We start from the raw sequence: 25,543 nt of genomic DNA on the forward strand, positions 1-25,543 counted from the left end.
CTTAGCATTTTGTTATAGTCGTATTCCAATACTTTAAGTAAGTAGATAAAAATAAAGAAATAAATCTAGGTTGCAGGAATTCAACAATATACTATATCTATTTCCTTCTATTTTTCTACTCACTACCAGGATTTCTCTAAAGATTAATAGGAGCAATAGGAGAATAAACTATTGCTTTTCCTAAAAGCATGCTAATACTTTAAGAAGCAGAAGCTGTAAGAAGACAATATCCTTTAAGCTAGCATTAGTTCCTCCAAATAATGAAAGGAGGAAAAAAACAACAGCTAAAAAATATTAAATCTGACCTATTATCCCAAACATCTTTGAAAGTAAAGATTTTCAGATGTCTTAAAGAGTTTAACTTAATTTCAACTACTTTTACATTTTCCGTAACTATTGCAAGGCCGAAAGGCATTAGTTGATGTGATAATCATTTAGCTACCAAAAAAAAGAAATAATTATAATAAAAAGCTGCAGAACTCTAGAATAAAAGCTCTGTGCAGGAGGCTGTCCAGGACTCATGTCCACCAATTAAATAAAAATTAAATAAAGAGGAAGTGAGCTTTTATGCCTGTTGAAATAAATCACAATCCTTATATATAATTACTATTATATCCCGATGTTATAATCATAATCCTTAATTATATCACAATGAACTTACAATAAAATTTCCCTGATTGTCATAAATGTGAATCTCTCCATTTGCCATTCCAAAGAGTAAAATTTTGCTATTGGAGGACCAGGCCACATGGCACAGGTGGGTGCCTTTCAAGTCTTTTCCCCAAATGCGATTGCCTGGAACAAAACATTGACTGCACTTAAAAAATATACCACAAAATTAAAAGCAGGATGCAAGCAACCAGTGTAAAAACTAAAACAGCTGAAGTCAAAGCAACAATTAGTAAGTAACTATTGATTGTATTTACCTAGAGAAACAGAGCCACTGTGTATGTGGCTACAAGCAATTTTGTGTGATAGCACAACAATTAGTAGGGCTTAAAATCTTACCATCCACTGATCCAACAATCACAGCTCCATCTTCATATACAATACAAATCTTCTGTCCATCAGCATTCCAGCTCATACTTCGAACCACTGATTTATTTCTGTTGTTAATCATCTCTTCATACCAAGAACCTATCAGAAGTGAAAGAAAAGCTGAGTTACACTTGTGATTTGATAAACCTCTAGAGGACTCAAGGCACATGCTGATCACTGAACTGCTCTTTCAGTAAAAGCCTAGCAAGACTACAGTACAGTGTCCCCAGAAGACACATACACAGTTACTGTGAAACCCAGTGTTCCCATGGGAGCTGCTCATTTCCAAAGCCAACGATGATGAATGAGGACTCGGAAAGGGGAGCCAAAGTCCAAGAGGAGCCTACAGAAAGAGCTCTGTGCTTAGGTAATTTCAGAACTGACAATAAAATAGGAAACATAAACAGAGAGAACAACTGGCTTTGCTAGGAATAGGTAATAAGCAATTTACTCATTATTTTCCAAAACAAACAGATTATTTATGTGACAGTAGCCACGATATCAGCCAGAAAGACTTTTATTCTTTACTCCTGAAATGAGAACAGCTAAGATTTTATTTGTTTCCATTTTTCATTAAACTAAAATTCCCAAGAGAATAGGAAAACTCTTTATTTTCTTTTTTTTTCCCCACATGTGTTGGAAAGTGGTTACCTTGACTGTGAGGTTTGCTGGGTTTCAAATGAATTCCAGTGAACCACAGTATATGTGTGTGTGAAAGGGTGAAGAGCAATAAAAGATAATTATAGTCATACACTGGTTAGTCATATTGGTTCACTACCTTAAACATTTCTAAAGATAGTTTTTATAAGAGTATTGAATTGATGCCTTATGCAGTGGTGATAAGTTCTTGTAGTCACATGTTTGTGCTTACTGCACAATATATTTTTCATATTGTATTCCAAGCAAGAGAGATGAAAAATTTAGAGCAGTTTATCAAGCACATGGCTAAGTACTGATATCTTCAACTACAGCAGCTCTGCAGGACAAGTGCCTTGTCTCATGTGGCTACACTATAAAAAATATAGACAAGTATTACAATAAAACCTGAAAATGGTTTTTAAACTATTTTGAGCTATATAATCTGCAAAATAAAAACTCTGAAAAACAACAGTAAAAACTGCAAGTGAGAAAAAAATATTTCTCATGACACAAAATATTATCACATCTCAAGTTTATCCTGCAGAATACCTCTGTACATCATCCACACAATGATAAGGCCATTTTGATCGCTGGTAGTCAGTTTTTGATACTGTTCATTCCATGTCACAACCTGCACAAAACCTAGAAAGTGGTAAAATTTTTTTATTATTATTTAAGTAGTTAGTAAAAAATACAACATTCAACTTAATCAACTTGGAACTTTTCAGAAATTTACATTGCTGACTTTGATTTAGTTGTAGGCTTCTTTCAGGATCACTTATTTCCTCTTTCAAAATTCTGCCCAAGAGCTCCTTTTGCTTCTGTATTCACCCACTGGAGTAACATCCTTTCCAAATCCTGCTCAGAGTTGATTCTACACCCAAAACCCAAATCATGGTTTTGCAGTTTCTGACCACATCTGACACTCTGGGACAATGACAAAATTTTACAGTTGTAGGAAGTTTGGGGTTTTTCTTCCTCTTAGAAGTCTGATCCTCACTATCACTGCACATATAAAATATAATCTCCCTGACAATTACCCAAAAGAGCACTCTACACACAAATCCTTCAGACCCACAAGCTTCATATGGGATCCCACTCACAAATCTTTGAAACATGTTTGAACTTTTATCAGTTCCATACTGCGGATCAAATTGTACCACACTTTCTCCTCTCCTCACTGCTGGGTATCCATTTTCTCTGTATCCTTTCCATTTTTAGTGTTTCAGTCAAGAACATTATCAACAAATGCAATCAAAGATACTCTGATTGTCAGGGATTTTTAAGGTAATAGTAATCTATTTCAGAATTGAAGACATCCATTCAAAGTATCCATTAAATAAATTCCTCACAATTAATTTGTTCCAATCCTATTTAATTAAGCGCTTAAAATAACCTGACTCTTGGCAGATTTCAACTGCAAGTCCTCATAAAAAAGTCCACTCCCTCAAATAATTTTTAGGATTTAGGATTTTAGCATCCTCTTCATATCCCATTGTCCATGGCTGATGACCATTCAACATTTCTCATGTGAGAAGTTAAGTCCTCCCCTAATTTTGCTGCATTCAATTTTTACTTTCACACATTAGACTTCTCTGGCTTGCTTTCTAACCTCTCTTAATTTTGTACACTGTAGTCTATGCATATACACATTCTGTAAGTTGTCAATAAAGGGAAAAAATCACCATATATTTAACACAGAATTCAAGTTTATTGAACCAATTTTCTTTTCTTCAGAAGAAAATGGAGAGCTACTGTAACATATAATCTCACAGACATTATTAAAAATAAAACCCAAACAGCCTTATCCAAGATAACATGATAAAAATATACAGCCAAGCTGTTACATACCATGCTGAATACTCACAACCTTTATTTTGGATTTACAATAAAATGTTAGACCATAATTACTCTATCAGCTTCACAAAACCTTGTATTTCTATTCTAACTAAAAGTAGACCAAATGCCCAAATGCACTTACCACTATGACCTTCAAGAGTTTGAGTCACAGAAATGTTGTTAGGAGCTGCCAGTCCCTTTATCTTTGCCTCATCTAAAAAAAATAACACAATTCACTATGAAAATAAACCTAACAAAGCATACATGTTACCATGTTTCTATGAATTCTGAAGCTCTAATCACTATTTACACAATTTGGATGACAGATGTGAGTAGCAAACACATGGAACTGAGGGGTGGAAATTTCATCCTGTGGTTCAGTTTATCTATGTAAATAGACCACCTTGTGGTCTAGCAGTTTTTCAGGGAAAAATGCCAACCAAAAAAAAACAAGCAAAAAAAAAAAAAAACAAACAAACAAAAAAAAAAAAAAACCAAAAAAAAAAACCAAAAAAAACCAAAACAAAACAAAAAAAATACACAGCTTTCTCCATAAAATAATTAAGATGGTAAAAACTATTCAAATAAAAAAATAAATAACAAAGTAAGTTCCAAAATAAAGAGGAAGTCTACAAAAAAAAAAATTAATTATATGCCCTGAAAAAAAAGGGAGCAGAACTGAAGAAAAGTTCAGCAGATATAATGGGTAGACAAATTATTTGTGTGCCAAATAAGACCAGCTGGAGAAAAACTGTATACATAGGACAGCGATGAGAAAATTTGATGTCAGAAGAAATACATAATAGCTATGTACAGATTTAAAACATATGCAATATTGTCAAGTAACTCAGGGAAGAAGTTATGCTTAAGTGTGGTGGGTTTTGGTCTTAAGATAAAAATTTTAAAAATAAAAAAAAACCCAAACCAACAAAAAACCTAAACAAAAACAAACACACACACACCCCCATTTACCTGTTTGCATTTCTAATTTTATAACTTTCAGCAATCCATCTTCTCCACCACAGGCTATGAAACCTTGGGTCTTATTCCAGGAAATACATTTTAATCGAATATTACCGGGAATTGCAATCTGAAAAAGAAGTATTTTGTATCTCTACACAGTTTCAATAATAAGTTGTTTTATTTTACATCGTCTATCTGAACACCTCAGAAACACCCACAATAGCACAAGAGATAAAATTATTTCTGTTTCTATAAATCTATTTCTATTATTTGTACATGCAAAAAAAGAGAGAAGACAGAACTGTAAGCACCAGCGAAACTGTGCCACCCTCAAGCCATTGAACTCACGCAGTAATTAATAATAACAGGACACCTGCAAAGGTGTGCTGAGCAACAAAAACAGGTGACAAGGGTCACACAGTGCACAGGGCTTCGGTCTCCAGCGGAAAAGCCGCGTCCAAAGCCTATCGGGGGAAAACGGCGGAGCTGCCGGAGCAGCGGGAGACCGAAGAAGCCCCAAGCCAGGCCGAGGGAACCGGCGGGACAGAGCAGGGCAGCGCTCCGGGAGTGCAGCGCTCCGGGAGTGCCGCACTATGTCCGGCCGCCCCGCAGCGGCCGCAGGCGGCGGGAGAGCCCCGATGGTCCCCTCAGCCCCCGCGGGCTCCGCGCTCCCGATCCCCGGCACTCCCCAGGGCAGCTCCCCCTGCTCGAGAGCGGCCTGCCCTCCGCCGCCCCGCGCCGCCCCAGCAGCACCTTCTTGCACAGGTAGACGAACATCCCGGCGGAGAGCGGCAGACGCCCGGGCCGGCCCTCACGGCAGCGCGGCCAAGCCGGCCCCGCGTCCCCCTGGCAACCGCCCGCGGAAGTGGCGCCGCTTCCGGGGGAGCGGCCGGCGCCGTGAACGGAGTGCCCGTCCGGCGCCGCGCCCGGGATCGCCGGGCTGGGCCGTGAGGGCATCTCCCGGCCCAGGAGTGTGGGAGTGCTCAGCTTGGTTAGAAGGCGCTGCCAGTTCGTTAATAACGCTGCTTTTACACGAAGAAAAATCCCAGAGTTTGTGAACCTCAGCTTGTCTGGGCAAAGTGTAATGTAACTTACATCAACATAGAATCATAGAATGGTTTGGGTTGGAAGGGGCTTCAAAGACCATCTAGATCCCATCCCACTGCCATGGGCAGGGACACCTTCCACTAGACCGGGCTCTCCATCCAGCCTGGCCTTGGACACTGCCAATTATGGGGTGTCCACGGCTTCTCTGTGCAAGAGCCTCACCATCCCCACAGTAATGAATTTCTTCCTAATACATTACCTAAACCTGCCCTCTTTCAGTTTAAAGGCATTCCTAATCAAAAAGTAAGGAGACTTAATCATTGAAACGGAGAGCAGCTCACAAGCTCTCAGTGGTGTTAAGGTATTAGAAAGATAAATTACTTGTCACTGATACTGCCATGTTAAAATTTACAGCTGGACAAGTTTTGCTGATGTCAGACCTAGAGGCAGGTTAATAAAGCCTAGGAAGAAGGATGTCACACTGATAATGGACACAAAGAATGCAGAATTTATGGGCCACAAGGCCCACATTTGGCAGAACTCCCAAGGTAAGAAAGAAATTACTAAAGTCAACTCAGCATCGTGCGGCAATCAGCTCAGACTGGGTAAAGGGTAATTCCAGCAGGGGCAGATTGCAACCATCGGACCCAAGAAACCCACCAACCCAAAAGAAAAGAAACTCTGAGCACGTGGACTAATTAACAGGAGAAGCCAGAGAATCATTAACCAACAGAAGGTAGAACACTAATTAATAAAAGAACTTATAGCACTATGTAGCTCCAGCACCCATGGGCCTTTTGGTCGGGGACTGTGCAACGATCTCCTCGTCCAGGAGTGGGTAAGAGATGCAAAGATGCAACATATGAAGAGACTGTATAAAGGAAGAAGAGGGGTTGATATAATATTGTGGAATTGTTATCGTGTAGCAGAATTTTGGAAAACTCATACATGCTTGAGAGTGACAAGTGGAGTGTATGAAGTCATGGTTAAAAACCATTCTCTTCTGGGTAGTAATGCGGAATGGGGCAATCAGTTAAACCTTGTCCTTGTTCTCCTTTAATATTTTGAATCATTGGGACAAGTTTAGTGGAGAGCTCCTTACAAACTGGAAGTTAAAGGAATACTGTACTCAGTGGTGGCCAAAATATAAATTGGATGGTGATGAAAAGTGGCCAGAAATGGGAACATTATATTATAATAACATGCTACAACTGTTGTTTTGCAGAAGATTGGAAAAGTCGGATGAAATCCTGTGTGTGGATTTATTTTTCTCATTGAGAAATGGTCATAAAACAAGAAAGAAATGGAGATTATTGGCATCTGATTCAAATGTGTTAATGATGACGGAAGAGAAAAAGAAATTATCTTGTTGCTGTTCTGCTTGTAGTACAGCGAAAAGGTATCTGAAAGTGGGTAGTGATGAAAAAGGTGTACAATTGTTGGCTTCTCTGAGAAAAAATCAGAGGATAGTGATAATTGGGACCAGGAAAGTACTGATGGTAAGACTGGAGGAAGTGATGCATTTAGTCCAATTGAGGTTGAATTTGGACGCACCAAAACCCCGTATATGTAAAAGTTCCCTTCTCAACCACTGACTTGATACATTGGAAGGAGTCTGCCAGGCTGTACTGCGAAATCCAGAAATATTTTAAATTCTGTATGGTACACCACATAATGTGAATCTGACAGGAAAAACTGACCAGATTATGTGGTAAGAGAGAAAGCTTTAACAGGTTATCTCTTGTCTTTAAAGAAAACCCTGAGATTATTACACAGGTACTTGCTCTTTAGAACACCAGTCCCAATCAAGTCACCAATATATTCTTTTAAGCATGGAGATCAAGTCAACCTGAAAAGCTGGAAAGATACTCCATTAGCTGAGAAGTGGAAAGAACCTTAGCAGTCCTTACTGCTAAGGACACAGCCATGGAATTGAAATGACTGGACTCATGAATTCATTACACATAGACCAAAGGTATTCCTCCAACTTTGTGGTGGTCTTAACAGAAAGACCCCGAAGCTGAAATTGACTCGGGACTCATGAACTGCACATGGACAAAAACAGAATCTGTACTGCAATTTTATTGTGTCCACGGAGAAATTTTACTATATTTTTGTGTTTTACTAAGTTTAAAAAGTTTTTGTAGGCAATGCGCTTGATTTTTGGAACACCATTGAGCACCCAGGCCTGGGTGCACAACTCTGAAATAAACAATCAGGTCTCTTTTGAGTGTGTAATTATTGGCTTGTAGCACACTGGATAATAAATCCAATTTTTCTGAACAACAATATGTCCTACTTTAAACAAGTCATTTATATCATCTTGGAATTTTATATGGTACTCACAAAGTGAGGCAGGTAATTGCTCAGAGAAATTGAATGTAAATATTATCATTCATAATACAAAATGAAGTTATGAATACTAGTGCATGAATCAAAGCCTGCCTAGCTGACAGCTTGAAAGATACATCTGGCCTCCAGGACAATATTCCACTATCCTATAAAATTTTACATCTCATCTGACAGCTGGCCTTAGTATAAATAGGACTGATGTAATCCCCTCCCAATTGCCAAGAACTTGTAAAGTCTTGCATTAGATTTACAATTTGTTTATTCTTACCAATTACAGAGGCCAAGGCATACTTCTGGCCCTATAAATGCCTGTATAATACTCATGCTTAAGCAGAGGACATGAAAGTAAGCAAAGTAAAGTGCTGGATATAAAACTCCATGACTTGGAGAAATAAAAAAATTATGCATGCACAGCACTTTGAGGAAGCAAGTGTAGCATAGCCAGGACGTCCTATGCTAACTTTAATTGTACTACAGCAAATTAGTATCAGTACAGAGACACACGACAAAATACAAAGCACATCCAAATCCAGCATTCTTGGAGGGTTTATAGTCTCATTTTTAGCCCTTACAGCTGAAGCTGTGTCCCATGTTCACTTGTGCTGTTTTGTATTATATTCCAGCCTAACAATACTGTGTAGGCATACCTGAAGTCACACTCCCATGTGCAGTGAAGTGAACATAACTGAACGTGCTTGAATGTGGTGTGTGCAGGGTGTGAAACAAGTACAGATGTTGTTTAATACATCTTTGGCAAACCAGTTACCAGATATAATATTTTGTGTAATGATATTGCAAAGGTCTACAAAATATATGGGATTTTTCCATGAAAAAAAAAAACATCATTTTGACTCCTAACTTAAAAATAACTTCTAAAGTATTTGGATGATTATAAATTCCAAGTGTATATAATGACTGGATTCCTTTAACAAGTAATTTTTTTTTAATTGTTAGCTTGTGTGTTTTATCCTAAAAGCCAGATTGACACCAGTAAAGTGTCAGTAAAGTCTGTAATGACAATAGGAACGACTGAGAACATAAGTAAATCTTGCAGGATAAAAATATTAAATTGGAGGATGTCTTTCATTCTTCTACATTTTTAACATTATTAATACTTGAAATTACTGTTCCATCTTTTATCTATATTTACAGTGACATCTAGGTTTTAAAATCAAATACTTCTTTTTCCAAACATGTGACTTGGGGGAGTATTCTGTTTATTTCTTCCATTTATGCCTCTTTTATCCTTGAAGTTCTGTTTCCTTGGGTTTTTTAAACCCTTTATTTCATAACACGTGTCCTTTAGGTTGAATACAAAATAACTTCCAACATCAATGTGCATATCATATTGTATTTTATTAAAATAAGTTACAAGATCCAACTTTCCCATTTAATTAAAAGAAGACATAGGCACTCTGGCATTCTGCTTTGCCATTTGAAAGTTTTATATAATGTGATATACTGTATCCATTCATTTTTTTTCTATATTTACTTTGAAGTAAGAGAATAAAAAATGCAGTTACCACAGAAAAGAAATATCTGCAGTAGAAACTGAAGCACAGCAGGTATGAGTAGCTTCATTGCTATAAAGTGATTGTACATGAAGATCTTTAGGGTCACTGTATTTTCAAGGCTCTTGTCTCCCTGAAGTCTTCTTGACATTTGTTGATAATAATAAACCACTGCTGTTTTGTAAGCTGTGCAATGAAATAAAGTTTCCTGAAAACAATTACAAGGTTTGATTCTGAAAAATTATTTTAAAATACAGCAAAATGATAGCTCAGACAATCTGCTGTCTCTCTTGATATGCCTGCAGTTTCTCAGACACTTCCTCTAGTGGTCAGTTGTTAAGGGGAATAAAATAGATGGCTATAAGGTTTGTTTTATTTACAGTCTTTCTCATTGCTGCATTTTCAAAAAACAGTCTGGTTTCTAGATTAAGTCAATACATGCTTGAAACAGAGATTTCTAAACATATTAGACTTCTGTCAAGATCTGGCATCTTCCCAAATAATCTCAACAACCCTAATCTCTTAGAAAGAGTTGGATTAGGTGATACCCAGGGATGAGGAGAAGAAGGTGATGGTCTCTGCTGTTTTCTGGGTTGTCTTGAAAGGGTTCTAGGGATAGAAATGGCACATCAAAGAATGACTTTGAAAGAAAGCCTCAGTTCTTTGTAATAAAGTCTATTCCTAACTTTAACCTACAACATTTTCTTGCTTAACATGAGCTCTTGGGGTAGAAAGATTGATCTCTGAAGGATGTGCTACTACTGAGATGACATTACAGGTGTAAATATCTTGGTGTTCAGTTTTAACTAATTAGATTCCCTAGAATTATACATTATAATCCAGGAAAATCTGAGTTTTTCCCCTTGCTTTTCCCAGGTAGATAAACTGAATTCCAAGTGCACTGCATGAAGAGGGATGTGCAATTAGATCTCATTAAAATAACTTCGAATTTATTCAAAAACTGGGAAAGTTTTGTGTCCTTGGCAGAAGTCTTTATTTGACTTTCAGATACTTAGGCAAACTGAAAAACTCTTGTATCTATCTAAGTGATGTATAAAACTCACTACTTTACTCTCCTTTTTTTTAGTCTTAAATAGTCCACTCTTCCTTCATTTTGAAGCCTAAGAGATTGGGATGATAACCACAGACATAATGCTCCTTTAATCAATTTCTATTTGAATAAGAGCACCTTTTACAGAAAAAAAATTCTGTTTCAAAAATTTTCAGCAAAGAAAATCTGTGACCTTCCTTGGTAAATTGTAGCAGTGATCAAGCACTCTCACTTCTAAAAATTATGCCTTATGATGTACCACAGCTTGTCCAACTTCAACTTCCAGTTATTAGTTCCTGCAATGTCATCTGAGGGCATTTATTCCAGCATTCAGGCTTGCTGTGGTACAACACAGATCACCACTTTCTCTTTGCTTATTGCTTGGGTTTTTTTTCTCTCCCACATGTTTGTGGAATGTCTGATCCGGGGGCGGACCGCATTTCTCTGCCCGGCTGCAGACACGGCACTGCAGCAAAGGCAGCCGGCAAATTCCAGCGCCAGCCGGCACCTCGGGTCTCCTGCGGGCACAAGGCGTAACCAGAGCCTCCAGCCTCAGCACCCTGCCTCACAGCCCTCTCATGCTCCTGCGTGCCCGGATACTAACAGGCTCACAGATTTTCAGAGAAAAGAAGGTGCTTGAAAAACACTTGGGACAGTGCCTGCCTATGGAGGTGGGATGCAGAGGAATACCACAGCTAATGGGACTGTTGTCACACTGCCCGTGAAGTTGTCCCTAAAGTTTTGGGACATAATAGGAGGGCTCAAAACTGAGTGTTTGATGTAACAGTAAAAGCCAGCTAGAAGAATTATGAGTTTGATGAACAGTGCTTGATGTTCAACATGGCAGATATAATCTAGGGGATGTGGGTATATGCATTTATTTTATCTGTATCGTGTTGCTCTTCAATGAAATGTGAAAACATAATGGTGTTTGTAACAACCTATCTTTTTTTCCATAATATTTGTGAAATTACCCTGAAAAGACTTACTTCTCTGGATATTTCTTCCCTGGTTTATAACAAAACAGCTACTTCTAAAACACCAGGAATGTACTGAATGCAAGTGATCATGTGAGAAAAAGGATATATTTTTTGGACAGAGCTTCAAGGTGTGAGGTCACTGAGTCCTGGAGGGCAGTTATGGCTTCACACTTACAGGACTCTTCAGTTGTTACAAGACTGCTCGTTATGGCTCCTAAGAGAGAAAACAGCATTTAGTATATTTACTACAATTATTGAACATTTAAATCCCAAGAAAATGCTTGATCCTGTGGAAGGAGTCAAACCCATGATGTGACGCTACAGCAAGCACTACAAGCCAGGGCAGTTGGGAAGGAGGGGCAGCAGTGAATAGGGGCTGGTGTGTAGCCAGAGACCTGAGTGTCATAGTCCAGGACAGGCAAGAGAGAGCTCAACTCGAACCAAGAAGGAAGCAGAGCAGGATGTTCCTCACCTGCCTGCCTGAATCCTCTACTCTCTTTAAATTAGACCTTTACTGAGAAAAAAAAATAAAATAAAAAAAGGTTCTGGCTGCAGAGACCAACCAGCCTCCTCTTCAACTTTAATTGTGTTGCGCCACAAGTACTCTTGGTTTCTAATATTTGCGACATGCATGCCTAGGGAGTAACTTTCTTGATTCAAGAGTATGGACACAAATCCATTCAAATGTCACATTAATATAGATGGAGGGAATGACATCATTCAAATAGGCCCATGTGAATTTATAATCTAGCAGAAAGTCACAGCAATCTAACTGGAGGAGCCACTTAGTATGACAGCTAAGTCATACTACCAGTATGCTACCAGTCTCTTCAGAAAGAGAAAGTGATCTTTGCTATACTCCACAGTGCTTCCATTTAATCTGTTCCTAAGTCTTGTACTCAGTCTTCCAAATTTGCAGGGGACCAGCCTCCGCTGTCCTCAAGAATTCCTTCTTCTCCATAATTCACAAAAGAAACCCCAAAAATTATGACAATTTCACTGTAATATAATAATGTCAAGCATCAGTAGATGGCTGTGAGTTCTCAATTTAACCTCACCTGCTCCATAAAGTAAATAAGTTAAGGCTGCACCACTTTGATGAAGGCTGAGAACAAGTGTATCAACAGATACTACAGCACAGGAACTGCAGAGTTCACCATCCACATCTGAGACTGGAATAATAAGCTTCCAAAAGCAAAGCCTTCTTAAAAGAGAGACTAGAAATACATTTTCAATAACTTATCAAGAGGTATTACCTGTGTATAATACCCATCTCTTAATACATGTGTTTTTACATTACTTGCAAAGGTAAAAATAATATATTAAAAATTTTTTGTATATATGTAATTAATAATATATACATATATATAATTTTGGATATATGAATGCATAGCTGATCAATGTCAAACAATGTGTGTGAGCATTGTAACAGTAAAAAAATAGAAATATTATACATAAGTACATTTCCCATTTTTCCTGAACTGTTTTTGGCTTTTTTTTTTTTTTTTTTTGGTTGGTTGGTTGGTTGGTTTGATTTGTTTGGGTTTTTTAGCAGTTATGCTATTATTACTCCCATTTTGCAACAAAACTGCAAAATCTATGAGGTAGCAGATTTAGCAGTGCAGAAACTCATTTGTCTTAAAGCCAGTGTTGAAATTGGTGTCTCCTTGATTCCACTGAGCCTGTATTTGTTCAGCTCCCCTCCTTGGAACATTCCACTGGCTTTTTGGTCAATGTACAAAGAAGAGCTCTTCAAGAGTCAGCTGGAGGAAGGCCAGTTCAGAACATCACACCACTATGGTTGGTTTCCAACCAACTGCCAGTTAACTTTTTATGTCTGCATTTAAATTCTACAATGACAGATACAGATCTTCCTTGGATTTTGTCTGTTTTAACAAAATTATTTTTCCAACCAGCTCTGGCAATTGTCCAAGGGTATTCTGAATTCTGCTATAGTCCAACTGTGAAACTGAGAGTTTTCCAGTATTTGATATTCAAAATTTGGGGCATTCCTGTTGCCACTGGGATGCCCAGCAAGTCACACAAAACATGCTAAAGCTGTGTTTTTACACTGCATTTGTGGTCAAGTCCAGACCAACAGAAACTATTTTTGCAGATGGTGTTTATCTATATCTACCTATTTTATAACTCTGCTCTTACACAGCATCTTCAGCCACTTGGTGTGATGGCAGGTTTTTCCCACTCTGAACCAGGGGTACACCTAGGTAGCTCTTGAGGTCCCTTCCTACCCAACTTAACTTTGGATTCTACATCAAACTGTGGAGAGGTTCTGCCAACAGTTGATCCCAGTATTGCCTGTCTGAAAACACTTGTTGAGTTCATTCTTGCCCCACTCAGCTTAGAGGAGATGCTGAGAATACAAGGTTTAGCATTGCATTAGTTCTAACCTGAGTATTGTTCCCCTGGGGACCCCCCAGCCATTCTCCAAATGCTGGTAGGCAATGGAGACTCACATCCCAGAGGCAGGTGCCCCAGAACCCTGCCTTGCCAACACCCTCAATTATTCCCATTTCAGGAATTAAGATTATGACAGACTGTATTTTTAAATACAGTCAGTCTTTCAAGGTGTGATGATAGATAAGCAGCAACATTAACCTTGCTGTAAAACTAGTTTTAAATACAGTAACTGCTATAACTAAAGAAGGACCAAACTAGCTCAAAATATTTTGGAAAGAGGCATAAAAGAATGAAAAGGGATTGTACTTCCTGAGAGCCTGTGAGTTGATAGACCATTTCTCAAACAGATTAAAAATGCTTGACACAATAAAAAGAGGTGCTTCAATAAATACACATATTCAGTAAAATACCCAAACATTAAGTTATTACTTGAGCATGTTTTGTCATCTGAATTTAAGATAAAGCCTTCATAGCAGTCACAGGTCTATGATCCACTCCCACAGACCTGCTGCCAGGCATAGGTTCCTGGTGCACACACACCGGCTCACACAGGATGTGCTTTGGTGAAGTAGTTATCCAAAACCAAGATAACATTTTTTAATGCTCCCCAATGGCAATGCTTTTCCATGCCAGGATCCTGTCCTCTATGAATCTTATCAGGAACTGCTGAGATGTGTAACTGGTCTCACGTTGGAGCAGCAATTGTCTTACTGGGGATTAATACATTAATTAATCAAGGGATACGTCAGACCTTGCTCCCTCTGACCCAGCTGCGTAACCCCACCAGATGTGAGATGCCACATCAGCTCCAAAGGTACACTAGGAAAGGTTTCCAGTACACAATAACTTTACAGTAAGGAAACTGGGAAGCAAAGAAACACTTCTGAAATTGTTACCTTTTTACTGTAAAACGAAGTCACTGAGAAGCTAAAGAAAGGAACAGCAAGATGAAATTCAGCCTGGAGGGGAGGACATCACCTCAAACTGTCTTGCATGGTGGTACACACATTCCACAGTAAAGTGTGTGACTAACCCCAGATCTTCTCTCAACAATTTGTCAGTTCTGGGTTTGCTGAATATTACATGAATTAGGGAAGGCCTTATTTCTAAGTTGACAAAGACTGCATGGTGAGTATTTACTAACATTGTTACATATAAAGTTCTTTGTGTCTCTGACATTTGCTCAAGTGGGCTAGGCAGAGTGATATAGAACTGTTAATTTTAACACCCGAGCCCGTGTGAAAGCTCCTCAGGCAGATACAAATATATTCACATGCTAACAAGAGAGGGCATGGCTGGAAGGGGATCAGCAGTCTGCTCTTACTTGAGCACGTCCTCCTGTCTGGGTTGAGGGTGTAGCCTCGGTGGCAGTCACAGGAGTAGAACTGGTCGCCTCTCACGCAGACCTGCTGGCAGTCGTGCCTGCCAGGCGCACACACGTCGGCAGCTGAGGGAGGCATTGCAGAGGAGAATATCAATCCATATCCAAACTTTGATTCCCATTCGCAAATGTATCCTCATTTGGATTCAAACCAGGATGTTTTTACTGCGTGTCAGTGTGCTGTTAACCAGAGCAGGGTGCACAGAGTGTGTTTCTATCTGGCTATCAACGTCACAAAATTAGTAGGAAATTTTGGAATACTGGCAACACTTTTCTGCAGCTGTAACAGATGGCAAAAGGAATGGAACTGGAAGTGAAGAAGTCACAAAACAATTCTCCAACAGAATTTCAGAGAACAAATATCTTGATTTTAAGAGACTATTTGGCATTATTTCAGCTCTAATTGAGTTGAAGAAGACACTGTTTTAGGGAGTGAAAAGACCATAAACAGAAAAGTATATGTGGCTGCTAAAAAAGATGTGACACCCACTGCCAGTTTTAAAGTGGGCACTTTATGTGTGAGGCTGCTGTTTTCTGCCAAATTTAACATGTCAATTCTGAAAGGGCAAGCTGAGAAGGAGTTCCTATATTTGGATATCTTTGCAGTAAGAAGGCCCAGTAAGGCACAAGAAAAAAAAAGGGTGGAGAAAGAAAGGAAGAGAGCAAGAAAGAGAGAAAAAAATGAGAAGGGAAAGGAAGCAAAGGAAAAGAAGAAAAAAAGGAAAAGACCTAGACTAGCTTTGCAACATTCTTGCACATCTTTGTGATATAATTGCGACAAAGACCTGGGTGGTTGGAAAATCATTAGCAGGATACTGCAAAATGAGATTCAAAAGGAGAAAAAAAAAAAAAAAAAGCAAGCAATGTGAAGAAAATAATTTAAAGTTTGAGTAAGCAGAAGGAGAATCAGTGCTATGAAATGAGGTTTGGGATTAGACTCCCAAAGGGGAGGCCTAACTGAATTTACATTCCCTCACATGTTTATTGCTTCTCTGTAATGCCAGCTAAGAGCTAATGCTAAGCACCATATTTACAAAATCGGCTCCTAACCTACTGAGGCCCTCTGGCTTCAGAACTCTTTGAGATGTGAGACCTGTGACTTACCTTGAGAGATTTGCCCAGAACTTCCTGGAACTGGAAGCCTAAATTCAACAGTTTGTCACACAAAATATAGTAAGGAAAGGGATTATAGTGGAAGTGGGGAAAAAAAAAATGATTTTCCCTAAATAAATCACCAGTGATACATCCAAAGAAATTCACAGTGAAGATCAAACCCTAATCAAGTGAAGATAATATAGAATAGATAACAATTTGTAGATAATATATACTTATATGTACATCCCTGAGTACCAGCTGCATCTATGCTCTTGTTCTCCACAAGAGACCAGCACTGAGAAGGAACATTTATCTCCATCCTCTAGAGCTGTAAGGCTGGAATATTTTTTAAGGTCCAAACACATCCACCAGAAAGAGCAATCACACTCATGATGATACAGACTGCAATCTCTCTTCCAGCACAGTCCATGCTCTCCCTCATCTCATTCCCTTGTGCTGCTTTACTGAAGAGTTTTCTGACAAAAGTGGTCCATATCACATGCTGGGTATGGCAATTCACACTCCACGGGTGTGAAAATACTGTGAAGTCCTCAAGGAAATGCCAAATGGCATTTTAATCTTAACCAAATACAAGCTTCACACAACAGCAGAAGAGCCAAAGATCTAAAATTACTACTGTACATATGGTAAAACAAAGTTGTTTTCAGGAGTTGTACAGAAACTCTGGGATAATTTATCAGAAAATTAACATCAATTTACCAGATTTTAAAAAGCTGCTTGCTTTAAGTGAAATACATTTTTTTCTTAATCAGAGCTTACCTGAGCAAGTCTTCTTGTCTGGATTCAGAGTGTATCCTTCATAGCAGCCACAGCTGTAGGATCCATCATTACTCAGACAGACTTGGGCACAGTCATGCCTCCCAGGTGCACACATGTCCTGGGCTGTGGGGAGCCACAGTTTAGGAAAGAAGCCTGTTAATCCCTTCCACAAACTGTTTTAAATGCTCAACATTTTTAATTACAATTTCATTACAATTTAACCAGTGTCCTACTACATTATTATATTATGATGCAGACAAGTGAATTCAGTTATTAATTATTTAATGGAGGAGGCAGATACTGCAAGACATTACTACACCACATTTCATGCAGTTCTGCCTTTCATCAGCAATTCCAACAGTCCCATACATCCCCAGTAAGGATGAATCTAAAAACCCACATGAGATGAGCAATAACCTGCCCTGTGTCAGACTAAGCAGCTAAACAATGTTTATGGAATTTTGTGAAGACCATAAAATGGTAGATAAGTGCCAAACTACATTTTCTAATCGACAAATTTAAAGAAAAATGCAATGTTACTGTTAATGGAAACAAGGAAAAGACTACAGCTGAGTTCTCATTTTAGAGTAACTCATGGAAAACATGTCCATATCTCCATGAGTTTCATGTATTCAAGTAGCCTTTAAGTCTTACCTGAGCAAGTCTTCTTGTCTGGATTCAAGGTGTAGCCTTCATAGCAGTCACAGACATAGGATCCGTTGTTACTCACACAGATCTGGCCACACTCGTGCCTCCCAGGTGCACACATGTCCACAGCTTGTCAGGCGTGTTAGAGAAACAACTCATTGTTAGTAACAGGCAGTTTGAGATGGAGTGCACATTCCCATTTTAAAATATATTTTGATTTGAAATCAGCTCAGAAATGGCAATAGTAATTGAAGGAATTAGAACAAGTGGTAGGAGAAAATATGTATAATGTATTTGAAGACTTTGTTTTGGCATCTGGCCCTCATGAATGGATCTGTAGGCACAATAAAAAGGACGGTGATAGAATCAAACTACATCTCACCATTACTTGCAGCTGAGTTTTATTTATTAATTTCTAGAATTCTTACTGAAAAAGATACAGAAGTTTGTTGTTTCAACAGAAGCATACAAGTAGCATCTCAAATCCAAGAATAGTGTTAGTTTATTTTTTTTTTTTTTCTAGTTGAACTCGTTATCCAAAGGAATAATACCTGAGCAGGTTCTCTTATCTGGATTCAGGGTGTATCCTTCATAGCAGTCACAGAGGTGGGATACCCCGTTACTCACACAGAGCTGCTGGCAGCCGTGGGTCCCCAGGGCACACACGTTCACAGCTACAAAGGGCATGACAGAGAGGAACTTCAGTCACCCCAGAGGGAAGGAACGGGCATTGCTCATTCATGCTTACAGAAGTACATCTTGCACTGTTTGCTGGATCAGTGGTAGTAAATGTCAGTGCTGTGTTGCTGTCACAACAAGTTACAGATCTCCTTTGCACCACTCCATAGACAGGAGAGAGAGGCCATAAACAGCATGGAAATAACTCATTACCTGAGGTGGCAGGAGAAAAGATGAATTGAAAATGAGATGGTTCAACAAGGAGAGATTTTAAGCATTCAGTAACATTACACTGGAAAGGAGAACTCAGCCATGAAAAGGACCTTCTGGCTCTTTGCATCTAGTTCTTTTCCATTAAGGACAAGGTGTGGGAAGGGAAGGGAAGGGAAGGGAAGGGAAGGGAAGGGAAGGGAAGGGAAGGGAAGGGAAGGGAAGGGAAGGGAAGGGAAGGGAAGGGAAGGGAAGGGAAGGGAAGGGAAGGGAAGGGAAGGGAAGGGAAGGGAAGGGAAGGGAAGGGAAGGGAAGGGAAGGGAAGGGAAGGGAAGGGAAGGGAAGGGAAGGGAAGGGAAGGGAAGGGAAGGGAAGGGAAGGGAAGGGAAGGGAAGGGAAGGGAAGGGAAGGGAAGGGAAGGGAAGGGAAGGGAAGGGAAGGGAAGGGAAGGGAAGGGAAGGGAAGGGAAGGGAAGGGAAGGGAAGGGAAGGGAAGGGAAGGGAAGGGAAGGGAAGGGAAGGGAAGGGAAGGGAGGATTAGAGAGAAATGGGAAGACAGGTCTGGTTTTACCTGAGTTTTTTACATCGATTAGTAGTTACTAATTAGTATTATAGTGGGTATGCATTACTGGTAAAATAAATCTCCAAAGCAATACTGGTGAGATAAAAAATTAGAAGCAAGAGTGCTTAAACCTTCTCATGTATTTCTGAAAACAAGGCAATTTTGTGGCAACAAAATGGCAACATTTCCCATTTTCTAAAACAAGGAAATCTTCCTTGTTTTAGAAGTCTGCTAAAAAGGCTGATAGAGTTGTCTTGTCTTTACATTTAACATGAACAAAATTTCTGGGTGGTCTTTTCAAGCATGAGTGAGAAGCTCAGACTCAAATAGTCAGATTTTTGTGGTAGGAAAGTCAAATGTCCACTGACTTGGACAGCAATTCAAGGCTAAGACTTTTCCATCTCTAGGATGGCCTCATGCTGAATAATGCTTTCAATGCATCAAGACCTTGATCTTAGCCAGCTGTTTTTCCCTTGAACATTAGTTTTCCTGTTTTCAGTTCACCCTGCAGATAAATTAATTGCCTTGGTCAAAGCAAAAAAAAATCCTAGTTGCCACTGGTGAGTACAGATTTCTGACCAAAAAGCACTCTGGAGCTGGAAAGGGACCCAGTTTACCACACTGTCTTACAAGACCCTCTTAGATTCATTTGATTTATAGGAGTCTTTTTAAAGACTGTTTCCTTCACCCTGTTTTTTTCATGAATCCCAGATTCTGGCAAACTGCACGCAGGCACCTCAGCGTTCCGCTGGAAGTGTACACGTGTGAGCTCTCTGATTTACCCTCCAGCCTTGCAGGGGTGTAATTTCTGGGCTTCAGCACAATAAACAGTTTATTCTTAAGAACAAGAGATTTTTCTATCTGCTATGAAAAGACTTGCTTTGGTGAGAACATAGGTGGACATGAGTGCTGTGTTCACAGCACACATACCTGTCCAGCCAGGTGGGCACTTGTGAGGATCTGGTCACACCAGCAGCACAGCGTGGTGTCAAGCCAAACCTCAAGGCATTTCCTATGCTAATTACTGGCAAAATGTCCTGTCTGCAGACAGTCTTACACATTTATTTCATACCTAGAGAAAGAGGTTTATTCACTCTAAACATACTCAAAAGGTGTGGTGGTAATTTTTAGTAAGGCTCTGAAAAAACAAAGTAACACACTGCCAAACAAGTTCCCAAGGAAGTGGCTGTTATTTTAATTCTTTTACAATGTCATTTATACCTATTATTTGCTGGAGATTTATTCAAAAGTAAATTTCTTAGAAATTCACTAGAAAAATCTACTTTGCACATGTTTTTTGATTGTCAGAAAGTTGTCATTTGATTTTTGTGAGTAGGGCTGTGTCACAGCTATCTATAGGCAGTTCTAAATGCTCCAGATTACCTTTTTTCCCTGTAAATGACAGTAACAGCCCACTCTGGCCTAGCATTGTTAGTGGAGTTCTAGCCTAAACCAAATACATACAGCATTTTTATAAGATCAGCCCTGAAAAAACCAAGCTAATTAATAATATCCCACAGTTCCTTGTGTAAATCAAGCTGCAGAGAAACAGAGGGAGATGTGGGCCTGGCACACTGGAAAAGCCCAGCAGTGCCTAAGGAGTGAAAGCTATTCTGAGATGACCTGCTGCTGCATTTGGGCACTTTATCCTGCACCAGATTGCTCAAGCCACTGCAGTGGTTTACCTGCCATGCTGATTGTCCTACTCTGAACCTATAGGGAATCCCTTCAGCTCCACATGCCCATCGTCCTTGCTTCCCAGTGAGCTGGGAAAATAAATGAGCACCCTGCACAGCTCTGGTGTGCAGTAATTCAATAAATACATGCAGTCAAACCTTGTCTAGATTGCTGTGATTTCTCTTTCTCCCTAAATCTGACCAACTGAACAAGGAGGTCCACTCGAGTCAGGTCTGTTACCTACACTAAGGTCACTATTCAAAATGAAAGGCCGTTACTTGGGCTCTACTGAAAAAGAGGGTTGGCTTGTTTGCCCAGTGGATGGTAAAGGAAATATTTAGATGTGATACATAACACTTCTGAAAAACTTCTTTCTTAAGGAGTGGAACCGCAGCAGAAGTCACAAGGAGCCAAGTTACACTACTCTCTTGGACTGATCCCCTTACCACAGAAAGTCTCCCTGAATCTGGATGTCAGCTTTTCTATCACGCCGTAGGTCTCCACATAGAAGACGTGTTCATCCAGAGGCTCACTGGCCATTATCCTCAGGGACTGCATGTCTGCCCGGTCCACCCCGACCGCGTAGATCTCGATGCCAGCTGTCCGGGCGCTTGCCGCCACATCTTGAACCCGGTCTTGTGGCCGTCCATCCGTCACAACAATGACCACCTTGGGGATGTTGAAGGTTGCTGGCCGGGCGCCCATTTCCTCGGTGAAGACTTCTTCCATGGCAGTTTGGATGGCAAGGCCGGTCATCGTGCCAGCAGACAAGGGCTCAATGCGAGACACAGCTTCCTTCATAGAGGCTTTGTCAAAGTAGGTCTGGAGGGGAAACTCCACCTTGACAGTGCTGGCATAGTTCATGACCGCCACACGCGTCGTTCTTTCACCAACATCCAGGGTATCGATCATTTCTGACAGGAAGGTTTTCACTTTCTCAAACTCTTCAGGTCGGACGCTGCGGGAGCTGTCTACGATGAAGACGAGGTCTAGAGGCCGGTTCTTACAGGCAGTGTCTGCCAAGAAGGAAGGAAAATGCTTCAGTCATCTCCTACACAGGACAGGAGCTCTCACTCACCCAAGGGCAGTGAGTGCTGCCATGGCAAACTACTCCTGCCAGAAAATGTTGGTTGATTCTTTATGAAGAGGCTTCAAATTACAGTGAGCAGCATATTAGAGAGTCATAAATATTAATTTTGACAAGTAATAAATAACTGATTTTTTCTAAACATTAATAGATAAGTGCATTTGAGCTCTCAAAATGTCTAACTATCCTTGAAACGAAGGTTTGTGGTAACCAGCCAACAAAGAGATGGAACAATTATATAAAAATGTATTTACTATTTATTTTCATAAAGTTTGAATTCCAGTTTTTATAAGATAAAGAAATAAAATGGCAAAACATCTGAGTAGATCACATAGGGAACAGATTGTAATATTTTTTAGGATAGTAACAATATAAACTCCTAATTAGGATTTCTTGTTTTTAAATTACAATCCAAAATACACAACAAGAACAAATAAAGGCCAACAAGGAAAAGAAAAAATGATGTTGTAAAAAGGCTTCTTTGGAAATTGTTATTGTTTTAAGGCTTGTAGAGCAGAGAGAAAAATGAAATTACTCATGAAATAATTTTATATGTAAAAATGAACATTTACACACACATTTCCAAAATTCCTCACTGCCATATAAATCTAGACAGAAGCAGAAAAGCCATAGCTTAGATCAGAGACAAGCATCACTTCTAGGAAGACAAAAACCAATCAAGACAGTGACAGCAGGCAACTGAAACGCTCCCTCCTTGTCCTGATACCACATCCTGACACAGACGGTACCATGTACTTAATTTATACCATCAAGGTTGGATTTGCAGCTGAAAAATGGACAACCCAAAACAAGAGTATTTCTATAAAAGAGATATCTTGGCTCACCAGTGCATTAAATAGCAAAATATGAGGTGTCCAGTTTGAATTCACACCTTGTTTTGGGAACCTGACACACTTCTCCTGGCTACTATCAAGTTGACTTTTATTATGCCATTCTAGCTTAAATTTTAAAAATCTTAACAAGTATCTTAAAAGTAGAGGTGAAAACAGCAGTTTTTAGTTTTTTCCAAGGCATGAGAAACCTTTTTTCTCTGATTCAAGTGAAAACAGAGGAAAAAAATGAAATTGCACAAATTCCCTCAGGAAGCATAGCAGCATAGTTGATTTTGCCTTTGGATGGAGTAATAGACCAGACAAATCTAGGATCCCAGCCACATATATTCTATATAATTCTGTATTCATCCTGTAATTCAGTTTTGCTTTTGGAAAGCTGAAAAAAACAGGAAGAAATGTTAGTGCATGCATGCGTAGCTTAAGACATGAAAAAAAAAAAAAAAAAAAAAAAGAAGGAAAAAAGAAAAATTATTTTTTTTAGAGTGAGAAGGAAAAAAATGGTTTTCAGCAACCTGGTCCTTCCACGAGTCTGAAATAAAGATGTTTCGAGCACAGGTAGGGAAGAGCTCGGGGTTCAGAGGCGCGGAGCGGCAGCGGGGCAGCAGCGAGGGAGCGCGGAGCGGGGCCGCGGGCCCGGTGCGGTACCTGCGGAGCGGCCGCCGGGGCGCGGCTGCCGGCGCGGGCGGAGCGCGGGGCCCCGCGGGGCCGCGGGCAGCGGCAGCAGCGCCAGCGCCAGGCAGCAGCCCAGGATGCCGAGCGCCCGCCCCATGGTGCTGCCGCCGGCCCGCGCCCGCCGCGCCGCATTTAAAGCTGCCGGGACCGGGAAGGGGGACGGGACACCGAGGGGGCATCGGCCGCCCCCGCCGCCTCCTCCCCAGGGCGGGCCGGTGGCCCTCGCTCCCCCGCCCCGACGGGCGCTCAGCCCTGGGGAGAGGGAAGGGGGGCGAGGATTAGAGCTGGTCGTTAGGAACGTGCGGCAGGGCCGGGGCAGGGCTCAAACCTGGGCGCAGCGGGAGCTGAGACGCCGTTCTTCCTTCACCGCAAGTGTTTGGTCCAGGCTTATTTTGCCTTTCCGTCTCCAGCACAGTAGTTGCAAAGAAAGGGAGAAAGCTCCTAGTGTCGTCACAGAGGCACAAGCTCCCCACTCTGTTGCCAAATTTGGCCAAGGGCATTTTGGCCAATTCCTGCAGGAAGCTGCAGTGAGCTTTGGGAAAGCACGGCTTATGGCACAAAGGCACCCTGAGCTCCAGCACAGGGCTTTAGAAGACGCCTTTGCCAAATCTGTATCCGGTTGTATTGCAGGATCATCTTCTCTCCCATCACCTCCATCAGTGGAACAGGAAGCCTTGATTTAGAAGAGGAACCACCAACCCCCAGCTGTACAGTATCAGGCAGGCACTGACTCACTTCAGCAAGTTCTGCCACGAAGGCACAGTAGAAGAGGCCACCATCATATTCCTAAAGGCTGCAAACAGTATCAGGGAAGAGGGACCACCACCCTTCAAGCAGAAGAAAGCCACAGGGCAGGGCTCCAGGGGAGTATAATGGCTTTTCTCTCTCAGAAGACACTGCAGCTTTTTGAGCAAGAGCACATGCACACACACACCGGACAAATTTCAGGCAGTGCCTGCTGCTGTCAAATACTGCTCACAAACATCGTCAGCCACCCATTTCAGTAAACAGCCCTTGGCAGGAGCTCTTTGCCCACTCATGGTCAGACACACACACCCTCACTGCAGAGGGACCCACAGCAGTGTGTGTGCTGGAATTGAGCAGCACCCAGTTGCAGCTCTGTTTCTTATACCTCACAAAACCAGTGGTCTTTCACACACCCCCCTTCCTCCCTCCAGAGTCAGACTGAAGCAGTCTGTGGCAGCATCTAAAGACGCCCTGGGTTTGGAGTCTCTGTGGGAGTTCAGATCCAGTGCAGCTCCAGAATCTGGAAATAAGAGTGCCACTGCCAGCAACACTGGGCCCACCCTGGGTATGCCCTCAGGGTAACAGAGGGACAGCACTCTCAGAACAGGGGCAGAGAGGGTCTGAGACCACTGTTCTGCAAAGTGCTCTCACAGGTGGCACCTGAGTTAACCACTGCTGGCAGCACAGCCCTTAACAGAGCATTTTTAAATGTGTAGAGAGATAGATATTGAAAGTACAGGAATAACCCCACAAATTATATGCTGCAGCAATCTGAATCTCTTTTCCCAGAATTTAACACCAGGTACCTCTTCTCTTCCAAAGCAGTAAAATGTTTGTCAGATTTCTTCAGATTATTTAAATTGTTAAATAATCTTTTACCTCTTTACAGCTCTTGCTACAAAAGAGGAAGAATGAAAAGTTTTTTGCAGCTTGTTTTTTTTGGTTTGGGGTCTTTTGTTGATTGTAGAACATCACAAGTTATGGCCTATCTCCAACAACTCTGGACATTTTCCAATGTAAATGCTGTAGTCCTACGGGGTGTCTGTCCTGCTTTTAATGCCTGAGCTGACCAGACATCAGATTTCCCCAAGGGCTCAAAACCTCCAGTACAATTCCCTTTTCCCAGCTCATGGCTAAGTACCAATCAGACAAGTGGAAGTCACCCAAGTACTTGAACTGCAAAGGCTTTAACACAGGGACTGTGTGTTAGAGAGAATCCATGTTCTCCAGCCACATAAGGACTTCTACTGAAGCATGGATCAACCACTAAACCTGTAACTAAGTATGCTGGACTGTCTGCAGCACACTGAAGCAC

The 25,543-nt window shown here is 40.7% G+C and overlaps 2 protein-coding genes and 1 long non-coding RNA gene across 7 annotated transcripts in view; 1 reads left to right on the forward strand and 2 right to left on the reverse strand.

The window, feature by feature from the left end:
• WDR35 (WD repeat domain 35) overlaps positions 1-5,303 on the reverse strand; it is a 42,113-nt gene extending 36,810 nt beyond the window's left edge. Inside the window, exons 1-6 of the mRNA XM_053938015.1 lie at positions 5,233-5,303; positions 4,489-4,606; positions 3,659-3,730; positions 2,227-2,319; positions 1,009-1,137; positions 662-795 (exon numbers count right to left, since the gene is read on the reverse strand). Of these exons, the coding sequence (XP_053793990.1) occupies positions 662-795; positions 1,009-1,137; positions 2,227-2,319; positions 3,659-3,730; positions 4,489-4,606; positions 5,233-5,256 (570 nt within the window). The 5' untranslated portion in view covers positions 5,257-5,303. The remainder of the gene's footprint in view (positions 1-661; positions 796-1,008; positions 1,138-2,226; positions 2,320-3,658; positions 3,731-4,488; positions 4,607-5,232) is intronic.
• Positions 5,304-5,375: 72 nt separating this feature from the next.
• Positions 5,376-8,671, forward strand: LOC128785442 (uncharacterized). Of its 3 annotated transcripts, XR_008429876.1 has the most exons (4): positions 5,376-5,560; positions 5,941-6,074; positions 6,149-6,262; positions 6,752-8,671. It is a non-coding gene; the product is annotated as an uncharacterized LOC128785442 (long non-coding RNA). The 3 variants fall into 3 exon arrangements; XR_008429874.1 differs by having other exon boundaries at positions 5,941-6,262; XR_008429875.1 differs by lacking the exon at positions 6,149-6,262.
• Positions 8,672-8,800: 129 nt separating this feature from the next.
• MATN3 (matrilin 3) lies at positions 8,801-25,529 on the reverse strand. 3 transcript variants are annotated; one of them, XM_053938019.1, is made up of 8 exons: positions 23,810-25,529; positions 21,315-21,884; positions 18,294-18,416; positions 17,749-17,871; positions 17,095-17,217; positions 15,163-15,285; positions 11,527-11,634; positions 8,816-9,714 (listed from the first exon to the last, which is right to left on the reverse strand). In XM_053938019.1, the coding sequence occupies exons 1-8, from the start codon at positions 23,979-23,981 to the stop codon at positions 9,659-9,661; spliced, it is 1,398 nt and encodes a 465-aa protein (XP_053793994.1). In that variant the 5' UTR covers positions 23,982-25,529; the 3' UTR covers positions 8,816-9,658. The 3 variants fall into 3 exon arrangements, with proteins under 3 accessions (XP_053793996.1, XP_053793994.1, XP_053793995.1); XM_053938020.1 differs by lacking the exon at positions 23,810-25,529 and adding an exon at positions 23,455-23,578 and having other exon boundaries at positions 8,820-9,714; XM_053938021.1 differs by lacking the exon at positions 15,163-15,285 and having other exon boundaries at positions 8,801-9,714.
• Positions 25,530-25,543: the final 14 nt, after the last annotated feature.

Source organism: Vidua chalybeata, chromosome 3, assembly GCF_026979565.1.
Source record: "Vidua chalybeata isolate OUT-0048 chromosome 3, bVidCha1 merged haplotype, whole genome shotgun sequence".
Lineage (NCBI taxonomy): Eukaryota > Metazoa > Chordata > Aves > Passeriformes > Viduidae > Vidua > Vidua chalybeata.